The sequence below is a fragment of the Haliotis rufescens genome, unplaced genomic scaffold (assembly GCF_023055435.1).
Source record: "Haliotis rufescens isolate VD_foot unplaced genomic scaffold, xgHalRufe1.0.p SCAF_81, whole genome shotgun sequence".
NCBI classification, from domain to species: Eukaryota; Metazoa; Mollusca; class Gastropoda; order Lepetellida; family Haliotidae; genus Haliotis; species Haliotis rufescens.
In genome coordinates, this window is record NW_025964374.1 from 1,450,356 (window position 1) to 1,462,122 (window position 11,767).

At 39.6% G+C, this 11,767-nt stretch overlaps 1 protein-coding gene across 1 annotated transcript; it reads left to right on the plus strand.

Moving 5' to 3' along the window:
* Positions 1-1,439: 1,439 nt before the first annotated feature.
* On the plus strand, positions 1,440-10,703 carry LOC124142031 (mannosyl-oligosaccharide glucosidase-like). Its single transcript, XM_046510272.2, has 3 exons — positions 1,440-1,883; positions 2,248-2,474; positions 3,549-10,703. Exons 1-3 carry the CDS (start codon positions 1,550-1,552, stop codon positions 5,439-5,441), a joined length of 2,454 nt encoding a protein of 817 aa, XP_046366228.2. The 5' UTR covers positions 1,440-1,549; the 3' UTR covers positions 5,442-10,703.
* Positions 10,704-11,767: the final 1,064 nt, after the last annotated feature.

The following is an 11,767-nucleotide window of genomic DNA, read 5'->3' on the forward strand; positions in this document are numbered from 1 at the left end:
AAATAATAAATGCCGCACTCAGCAATATTCAAGCTAGCTGACAGCGGTCTGTAAATAATCAAGTCTGGACCACACAAACCAGTGATTGACATCATGAGCATCGATCCACGCAATTGGAATACGATGACATGTATCAACCAAGTCAGCAAGCCTGACCACCCGATCCCGTTAGTCGCCTCTTACGGCAGGCATGAGTTGCTGAAGACCTATTCTAATTCGGATCTTCACGGGTTTCATGCATTTTGGCGAAACATGCATGTGCATATATAGATGGTGTCGCTTTTAACATACACGTAAGTAAGGGACACCTCTCTGTTCCATGTTAACAAAGTGCCATTTTCTCTAAGATAAATAATTGGTGTCTTGTTGTGTTGGTGATACTGCCTTGTCTACATTATGTACGTCTGTACTCACACTGGACTGAGCTCCTGTTGTCCACCGGTGCCCCTGGGTGGTAAAAAAGAATATAGCTGAAACATCCCCCAAAATATCTGATACAGTAAACTACGGTTATAACGAACACGCTTATAACGAACTGACGGATATAGCGAACTTACTTTTTGGTCCCGACTACTTGCTGTAGTCATACTGTATATGTACTTATAACGAACTACGGTTATAACGAACTAAAATTAGTAGTCCCATTGAGTTCGTTATAACCGTAGTTTACTGTAAACGAAATTAGCATTTAGGAATATAAAAATATGAAAATATTAATATAACCATACAGTATATATCACGTCGTGACCATGAGGCAGAAAAGAGGCAGTCTATCTATCTATCTATCTGTCTGTCTGTGGGAAGGATTGATTTAAATTTTCAGATTATTATAGTATTTCGTCACTAAATACATAATAATAAGTAGTAAATACTCTTTGATATAGGCTATGAACAGAAACAGTTCTCTTTTTTCATCAACATAAAACTGACAGTTTACCTTGCACATACGACACAAAAACCACAAATAGCAGAACAACAACGGTCTTCATGATTTGTTTCCAAGTTAAATCAGACGTGATTTGCCTTCAGAACCAAATTAATAGTTTATCAGTACCTTGAAATCTGGTGAGTTCTCACGGTGTCAAGATAAGCATGCGTGTTTTTGTTATATTTCAACAGTCTGTGTTGTCGAAATTGTAGCAAGAAGGTCGAAATCAACATATGAAAATTCCAAAACGTTCAGAATGTTACTACAAAAGAATTTAGAAATAATTTACAGTGGCTGTGGACATCGAAAAATGTATCGGCTGTGAAAGTATTATATTTTACGAGCGCTTCGATTAATTAGTGATGTCGTAATCATTACTTGGGCGTTATGATTTATTTCGATCATCAATGGGATTTGAGTGTATTTTAGGTTTGATCGGATATTTATTCTGCTCAATAAAGGTTAGGTTGAACGTGTTATTTTACGACAAACGTAATTTGGTTATCTGTGGTCTGCTACTTCCGGTTTATGGCGTCGGTGTCCACGTTGCTGTGTTTGTGTGTAAATACGATGCATTTCCAAATGTCTATGCATTAATCATCTATTACATAATTGTCAACAATGTCTAAGGAAGTCAGGCGTCGGAGCCGACCACGTGACGGCCTCGGACCGTCCAAATCTTACAGCAGACCGTCTCAAAAATCTTCCAAAACCCCAGGAGGCCTCTTGACCAAATTGGCAATATCTGCTGTGGCCGCCGGCGTGGTGCTAGTTATTGCATATATGCGGTATCAGACGTCACTGAAGTCAGCAGTGAAAACGCCACTGCAATCACCGACAATACTGGCAGATAATAGTTCCAGTGCTGCTGAAAACCCCGATAGATTTTGGGGGACTTACAGATCGCACATGTATTTCGGGATGAAGACGAGGAGCAAAGCATCCCCTGTAGTTGGTATGAAACCCTTTTCTCCAAAATCTTCTGTATTATGTCTCTTAAAGTTTTGTGTTTCACAAGAGACCCCAACAGACTAACAGAGAATAAATTACAAAAAGAGTCCCAACTCAAGTTTAGAATAATTAGATTGCTTCAGCTCCAGGAAATTAAGCATTGTTTTTGGCTCCCCATGTTAGGGGGATGGGGATTCTGTGGAAGAATAGCACACCACATAACTGACAATACTTTCACGGCTGATTATTAACTAATATTTTCGTTATTTTTTTCTAATGTTTTTATTCATAAGGGATTTAAATAGTTTCTGAATGAAATTTTGATATAAATAAAAGGATACACAAGAATGCATATCTAATACTTGCAGGTCTGATGTGGCTGACTCAGTTCACTGGGCAGATGCCGCCACCGTTACGTCATTGGTGTGACCAGGGTGACAGGCTACAGCGCTATGGCTGGATGCTGCATGATGGCGTCAACTTTGGTTCACAGGACATCCATGATTCCACGTACATGCTGAGGACTCAGTTTGTGAAGCGACCTGGAGGTCAGCATGGAGGGGACTGGTCAGCCAGAGTCAAAGCAGTTCCATATGTAAGCAGCCGTGTCTTTACAATTTCCAATTTTGAACAAAATAATGATTATTTTCTCAATTTACCTACCAAGGGCCACTTAGTTCAGAATCCTAGATAAATCCCTGTTGGAGAAAGTATGTTATTTTGCATTAGTGAAATGCATCGAAATATAATGAAATTTGTATGCCAACACATGCTCAGCCTCTTTATGGCTTATAGTGCCTAGTGGGTCCCTGTTTGGTGCTTGTCATACATTTGACCTCGCTTCTGAGGTCTTGAACAAATGCTTTGTGCATGTATATTATGTTAAAAAGCAGCACATATTGAACCATTCACACTTTCCTGATTATGGATCCTATCCACAGTGTGATAAGCATGATAAAAGAAGTTGTGTTCGAATAAACACTGTGATTGTCAGAGAGTCACACTTCTATGTAGTAATAACATAACTCTCTCCATCGTTGGTTGTAGTAGGAATTATAATATTTTTACAGCTTTTAAGTTTGTTTAAAAATTCATTTTATCATATCAAACAATTAAAAAAATGTCATTAATAGGTAAAACAAGAATCATTAAAACACCTTAATTTCTGTACCGCCTCCATGGTCCAGTGGTAGAGCGCTGCCCGGAGAGCTGAAGGTCTGGGGTTTGATCCCCGGCCACGTCATATCAAAAGACGATAAAGATGGTACTTGTTGTTACCCTGCGTGGTGCTAGGCATTAAGGGGCTAAAACAAGGACTGGTCAGCTTGGAGTCAGTATACTGTGTCTGAATGGGGTATTCATGTTAAACTGCGGCATGGTATCTCGGTGGGCTAGCACTATAAATTGGCATCAGTCCAGACTGGCACAAGCACACAGACACAGACAGACACACACAGACACACACAGACACACACACACACACACACACACACACACACACACACACACACACACACACACACACACACACACACACACACACACACACACACACACACGTCGCTCTATCAGTGCATGAAGTCAAACCACATTTCACCTCACCTTAATATCTGTTAATGTTGATTGTTTCTGAGGATAAAATTACATACTGTATCTTTTCTACTTCCAGAACCCAAACAAACCTGCAACAGTATCTCTAATGTTCTACATGGCCCTGGACGGCCAAGGTCAACTTGCGCCACAACTGACCAAGAAGCGCCTCTCATCAATCAAGGGATACTCAGAGGAGCTTGGTCATTTTGAGCTGAAGTTCCCCAAGAACACAGCAACAGGGGCCAGAAACAGTCATCTGATCAGCCACTCCCCTCAACTGGACAAGCTGAAGGACGTCCTCATGGCCTCAATGGCCGTGGATGCTTGGGACAAGAAGAGGACTCTGCCATATTTTGTACTAAATGGTCGAGCCATCCCAAGTGACCAGCCCACAAACTTTGTTGTGCACCAGGTCACTGCAACTCTCCCATTTGAGATGGAGGTTGTCTTTGAGTCTGGCAGTGTCACCAACAGACGTGACACTTTGGCTGGAAATGTGTTTGAAAATGCCTTGCAAAACCATGTGAGTTCCTTCAATGAACGTTTCTTGAAAACATTTCCCCTCAAAGAGAGAGGGTACTCTGTCAATGAAATTAACTTCGCAAAAGCAGCTTTTAGTAACATGGTAGGCAGCATTGGTTATTTCTATGGATCGTCACTTGTTCAGTCAATTTACAACGAAGAACCTGTTGAATATTGGCAAACCCCTCTGTACACCGGAGTCCCTTCACGACCATTCTTTCCAAGAGGGTTTCTGTGGGATGAAGGCTTTCACAACCTCCTCATCAGCCAATGGGATCCCTCCATCTCCAAAGACATCATTGCTCATTGGCTTGATACCATGAATATTGAGGGCTGGATTCCTCGTGAGCAGATTCTTGGTGTTGAGGCTCGGGCAAAGGTTCCAGGAGAATTTGTTGTACAAAGAAACAAAAATGCAAATCCGCCAACATTTTTCCTGCCTCTTCAGCGACTTATCAAAGACATGATCAAGAGCAACACACTCAAAGACAGAACATTCCTCAGCGCCCTCTATCCACGATTAAAGGCCTGGTACTCGTGGTACAACTCAAGTCAAGTTGGAAAAGATCCTTCATCTTATCGCTGGCGGGGGAGAGATGCAACTGCTGTTAAGCAACTCAATCCCCTGACCTTGACCTCTGGTCTTGATGACTACCCACGATCCTCTCACCCAACTGATGACGAGCGACATGTGGATCTACGATGTTGGCTTGCTCTAGCTTCAGGTGTTATGGCTGACATTGCACGCTCATTGGCCAAAGATTGGGAAGAATATGACCGCACTCACAAACTGTTGACCGACAATGACCTCCTGGACAAGCTCCATTGGTCCGAACAAGGTCAGCAGTACAGTGACTATGGTTTTCATACCGACCGGGTCAAGTTGGAACGGCCAAAGCCTCAGTTAAATCTCCAACCTGGGCAACGACCTCCACCAATGAACCAAGACAAAATCCGGGTCACTCAGGAGGAACCGAAAAACCAGTTCGTCAACATTTTCGGATATGTCAGTCTGTTTCCTTTTCTTTTAAAAATCGTGGAACCCGATTCACCCAAACTGTACAAGATTCTCAACGATCTCAAAAATCCATCCCTGCTGTGGACGGACTATGGTTTACGGTCACTGTCACAGAGTGCAAAACTGTACAACCGATACAATACTGAACACGATCCTCCATACTGGAGAGGCGCCATCTGGATCAACATGAACTACTTAGCCCTTGGCGCCTTAGACTTTTATTCCAGAAGTAGAGGACCTTACCAAAATTTGGCTGCGTCTATATACAAGGATTTGAGAAAAAATATTGTTGATAATCTGATGACTAATTATGAAAAAACAGGATATATATGGGAAAATTATAGTGACAAAACTGGAGAGGGCAAAGGCAGCCACCCATTTACAGGGTGGTCAGCTCTAGTAGTATTGATAATGGGGGAGAGATATTGAAATGGTCATCATTGAAGGGGGTTGGCAGTCAGGGGTAAGGGTGGCGGGGGGATGGGCCATGTCCCTTAGACATGCAAGAGACCTGTGATCTTGAGTTCCGACGCTCTAGGTTTCATTGAACTTTTAAATGTCTGAGATTTGCATCACATTCCTCCCACGTCAGACTGAAACACCATGATGTGACTCAAATACTGTTAACCCCACATTCACCCAATTGGCAGTCCCACTTTGGGCTAAAAGAATAATAGTCTTGGTTCTCAGGCACTGCCTGCATCATCATAAACTCTGCAGCATGTTTCATTTTTATTTCCATTTTCAAAAAATCAAAAAATCCTAATACTTAAAAACAATGTGATCCAATATAGATCACAGTTACTTCCCTTTACATATGCACACTTTTTTACTGCACATCTTGTGTTATGGTCAAGGTGGCGATAGGAGTTTGTATGCTTGTTTATGTAGGGAGGCCCTTCGCCAGGTTGGTGGTACACAATTGTTTATTTGGTTACATACTAGTTTGAACAAGCAAAAAAGAAAAAACACACCACCCACTATATATTTTCAAAAGTCATTGCCTGAAAACCAATTCTTTTATTTTTTTAAGCTTAAGTTTGAATCAGGTTGTTAATACAAATACAAATATGATGTGTTTTTTTCAAGGCACATCACACTCAAATCATAAATAACTACTATTCTAATCTTTTTTTTCAAATTCCGAAATGTGCAGTGTAAATCCTGTTAGGTAGGCAGATCATGTACTGTTGCATTGTTCATCAACCCCAACGACTCAACCTCGGTTAAACCGCTGTTCGTCTATTATCAATGCTCATCAATTATTTGGACCCCAAAGCTAGTATTGTAACGAGGGATCACTGTACAACACCTGAACATGTCTGCGAACTCAAGTTTAATGATTCAGATTACCGTATTCGTCGTAATAAGCGCTCCGCTCTAATAAGCGTCCATGGCGATATTTGCTAATATTTTGGCTAGTGAACAATCCCAATTAGCACCCTTTCCAATTGATCAATGTACACAAGACTTATTTATTCGTGTATAATATGCCCTCGTGTGTTATATGCACCCTTAATTATGGGCAATTAAATTATCTAAAATATATCTACCGGGTATCGTGTATAATACACGCAGATTCTTCTTTTATATCATTTCAGGCTGTCAGCATAAACCACAAAATTTGCAATCTTTCAACTCTGCTTTTTTTTCACTAAAATTATATTCTAATAAGAACCCCCTATTTCTAATTTTGAGAGCGCCCTGGGCGCTTATTACGTCGAATACGGTAATCTCACTTTCAGACCTCAGTGTTTTTCACGACACAGAAATTTTCATCCGGTACACACAAATGTATAGAGATAACAAGTGAAGGTAAAACCCTAAGGTCCTGACACAAACATATCTGTAAACTCCCATGCAAGTCTACTGTACTTCCGTCTGGATTTCTTCAGTTTCAGAAAGACAAGGAGATTCTCTGGGATCACTTATATTATATATTAAGAGACTTTTAATTACAAAATTCTTTTCTTTTCAGAGTCTTAATGTTGGTCAAGATCCAGATCAATCTAGAAATAAACGTTTACTTTTAATTTGTCATAAAATACATCTCAAGTTCTCACCTAAAAACTGTAAATGGACTTTGATGCATAGTCTTCCCATAGATTTTACGGAAATGTCCTTGAACTGATGTTGGTTTCAGAATTAGGGCTCTCTTGATTGGTCCGCCTGTTGACAAAATTTTGTTCACGGATATTTTTTTGTCAAGCTTAAATATACATTCATTATCATTTTTTGTATTGGATAAGCTTGTCAAACTTGTAGCAGTTATGTGAAACAGTTTTATCCCCTGCCACGGAGTAGGACGGGGATATCGGTTAGACCTCCATCCTTCTGTCCATTGACTTAAATGGGGACAACTCTTTTGAGACACCGCTGTTGAAACAAGGATGGAATTTTCCATACATCATTAAGAGATAAATATGTTGATGTAGTTAGAAACCCGTCATTGGTTTTTTCATGGTTATGGCCCTTGTTTGATTTTCTTAACAAGGTCCCAGTGTCAAAATGGGGTCAAGTCTTCTTTGAAACACTAGGATAATATTTTTCATACAGCATTATGGGATACCTATCCAGATCAAGTTCGAAACCCAGCCATCATAATCAATATTGTACAGAGTTATGGCCCTTGCTTTGTTTTTGGACATGGTGGACTGAACCCTAAATTGGATACACTTTTTTGGAAACCACTCGAATAATGGATGGAAGAGTTTTTAAATGAATACTTTGATCAGAAATACGCCCAAATGAATAGTTTGTTGGCAGAAGTGAAATTTTTTTATAGGTTGTTTTGTGGAAAATACCCAACGTCATATTATGTGTGTTAATAATGAAAGTGAAAAGTGTTTGATGGTGGTCAGTAAATAACAAGACAGCTGGGGAAACATCAAATGGATGTTCCCTTATTCAGACAACCACTCTCACCATGCTATGCTTGTCGTAAGAGGCGACTTAAGGGATCAGCTGGTCAGACTCGCTGACTTGGTTGATGCATGTCATCGTATCCCAGTTGCCTGGAATGATGCTCGTGATGTCAATCACTCATTTATTTACAGACCACCGTCATATAGCTGGAATATTGCTGAGTGCAGCATTAAACAACAAACAAACTATTTGATATAATTCAATATCAGGTTATTACTTATTATCATAATTTTTTGTCATTATCATGATTAAGATTGTCACAAATTGTCGTCATGGTTATTCAGTGTTTGATGTTTCCTCGTTTACCAATTTTCATTCTCAGTGTCAGTACAGAAAATATTGTTAAATTCTTTTTATGTTTGGTCATAATATTCCAGGTTGTAGCAGGATCACTCAGGGTACATGGGGTTTTATGCGTCCCGCGTTAGCTTTTATACCTCTTACTGACATGTTTATATGTGACATTGCAAAAGAATTAACACAAATTCAAAATTGATTGATAGAAAACCATTGCCGTAGCGAGCCGGAGGGGCAGGGTAGGCAGTTTTGGGGACAAGTGATACTTGTACAAGTTGCCCCCCCTGTCAAAAATAATTATCTACGGCCTTGAAAACAGCTGTTCGATTGAGCTGAGGTTATCTTGTGCTGTGTCACGCTCGGGGGGTGGGAAGTGTGCAGTTCTTTGCATTGAAACCGGGTATAAGGGGTTAATTCTGCCTCTCAAATATCCATGTGCAGCCTGCATTGCTCTTGGCAGGGTATAAGAGATTCATTCCCCGCTGAGAAATTTATTACCCTCCAAGGTGGGTTACACAGTATTTTATCAAGATCACGTGGACCAATCAGATCTCATCATTCTGACATGGAGGTATCATAAATCATGTTATGTGTGCCAGATTATCATGAATATGTGGTGTAAACTGATGTTGATTTTTGGAGGATAAGATACTGTTTCACACCACATGTGTCATACCAGGGTAGCCACGATTCATCGCAACACGACAAATTTAACCTGACGATATGCTACACAGTAGAGCTACCCATATGTTGATAAATGTTTTAATTCTTTTTGTTTTTTAGAAGCTATTATTTACTACATTTTGTAATGACTTGGCATGATAACTACTTATTGTTAACTTGCAGCATGTCAAGAGACAAAATGCTAAATCTGATTGCATAAAACAATAAGAATGAGTCAGTCATAGAGAATGTCACTCAAGAATGGTATTAATTAATTATTATGATACGTGTTGTCTCAAGACTCAAGTGTGGCAACATGTCTCAATACAGCATACAGTGTATGGACAGTTTCTTTGGTCCTGTTCAAGTGGAGTACCCGGTAGTTTTTTTTTATAGAAACTTTTTGAGGCTTGCAATAATGTGGCACCCCTAATATGTGTTTTAAAAGGTTTTCCTGAATCCCTAGATAGTATTAATCTTTGAGCAAGTATCACTGTCAGGGAATGAAAATTAAGTTTAGTTAACCAGAGAGGATTTATGATATTGTTTTCATATCATATATATGTAATACACCAGTTGTCAAACAAATCCATGTTGAATGATTCCTGTGTTCCAACCATTAATTAAATAAATATATTATGCAGTGTATACGTTATAGTGGCAGAGACGTTTTTTGTCATGTAAAGTCTAGATGAATTTATTTCTAGTTTTACAGATTATTGGTACTATGCCAAAGATCAAGAAAATAAAATTACTTTTTATGTTGCAGTTGGATTTGGGGTTAATTAGATCTTGCATAAATAAATAAAAACAAACAAACAAACAAACAAACAAACAAACAAACAAACAAATAAATAAATAAATAAATAAATAAACAAACAAGCATATAAAGTTCAAAATAAGCATATTTAAATCCAATAGAATTTATACAAAAAAAGGAAATATTTAAGCTGAACAATTTACAAAAAGCTTTTCTGTAAGAATTATATTCCTGGGCCAAAAAGGTACATTTTTCAAGTTACTGTGTTTGCATATTAACCTGTCAGTTCTTCCAAACTGTGTCACTGTTGATGTATGTATGTGTACATGTCAAAGATTATCTGTGTCAATGATGATCAGGTCCACATGGAATTGGTTCTATCCGGAACAAATATTGCCAGTGTAAATGTACCATCGAAAGATTGTCATAGGAAAAACTGTTCCATGGGAATAATTGCCCTTGAGAAAATAGTACTAAAGAGTGTCTGTTCCTGTAGTGAAATTGTTCCTTTGTATTGTATGATGTATTGATCATGACTTCAGCATGACTTCAGCATGACTTCAGCATGACTTCAGCATAATGCTACTTATAACAAGAGGTGTAGAATGCCTCCGAAGTCGGAGTTTGCCTCGCAGCCATAACTTCACAGGTGACTGCAAATGGTCATGGATTTGTATTGGAATGACATATAGCAATACAGGGTATAGCTTTAAGATAAGATGTTGCAGCTTAAGAACATTTTGCACGGCCAAGTTCCAGTTTCAGAATTCGGGATTTGAGTTCTGCTGGTATTTCTCAAATTCCTTGATGCGACACTGCCAATTAATTGTATCAGAATATTGCACCGTTACCCCATGTTGATTTGAGAAGTTATGTCCATGTTCACATGTACCTCATTCATACGTTGTTACTGGACTGGGTTACATAATTGAATATTCTGCGAAGAAGAAATACATCTTACTTATTTTTGTAAACCTTTGTTGTTTATTTCAAGAAGATGTATATGTTGTCTTGCTTAACTTGAATAAATTGGCTGGCCAACACAATGAGGATGAAATAGTGTTTCTGCTGAGAGCCGTTATGGATGTTTACCCATTGTGGTCAGACCCTGACTGGACCCGTGAAGGTTCCAGGGTAGAATAGGTCTTCAGGAAACCATGCTTGCCGTAAAAGGTGACTTTGCTTGTCGTAAAAGGCGACTAACAGGATTGGGTGGTCAGGCTCGCTGACTTGGTTGATACATGTCATCGATCCCAGTGGTGTGGATTGATACTCATGATGTCAATCACTGGTTTGTGTGGTCCAGATTTGATTATTTACAGACCGCTGTCAGCTAGCTGGAATATTGCTGAGTGCGGCGTTAAACAACAAACTTAACCAAAAAATCAGACCCTGACTGTCACCCTATGGGGAGTCATGTCAGAGTAGATCCCAAGTAAGGCCTGCTTCTTGCGGGACCAGACCAACATGGGGATCAGGTGGTCAGGATCTGTGACTTTATTGCATGTCATCGAACCGTGCTGGTATTCATTGTTTATGCTTTTAGTCACTGGTTGTCTTGGTTATTTTGCATGCTTCTACATAGCTGGAATAGACACAAAGATCCGGGTAGAATAGGTCTTCAGCAACCCGTGCTTGTTGTAAAAAGCAACTATGCTTGTCGTAAGAGGCGACTAATGGGATCAGGTGGTCCTGCTCACTGACTTGGTTGATGCATGTCATCGTATCCCAGCTGCTAAGTTCGATGCTCATGATGTCAATCACTGGATTGTCTGATTCAGACTTTTTTTACAGACCACTGTCATATAGCTGGAATATTGCTGAGTGCGGTGTTAAACAACATTCACAGACTCTCTCTACATATTTCTTGGATCTTTATGGACAACACTTTGGAGGGAACCATATAGCGATTCCAGGTTAAAAATTGTCCCCAACAACCTATGCTGGCCATCTGTGGTCAGGTCTGGTTAATTCGTTTGCATTAAAAAAACATGAAACAAAACAATTTGAAGACCTAGATAGTATTGTGTTGAGTTGTGAGGCAACCACTGGTTTACCTGCTCCAGAGTTGAACACAGACTGCCTTGATTCAGCTGATCCACTGCTGATT

Bases quoted from the DNA above. Each gene is read 5' to 3' on its own strand.
- LOC124142031 (XM_046510272.2), top strand. From the start codon at position 1,550: ATGTCTAAGGAAGTCAGGCGTCGGAGCCGACCACGTGACGGCCTCGGA. The intron at 1,884-2,247 runs GTATGAAACCCT...TAATACTTGCAG, and splicing joins CAAAGCATCCCCTGTAGTTG to GTCTGATGTGGCTGACTCAG. The intron at 2,475-3,548 runs GTAAGCAGCCGT...TTCTACTTCCAG, and splicing joins GAGTCAAAGCAGTTCCATAT to AACCCAAACAAACCTGCAAC.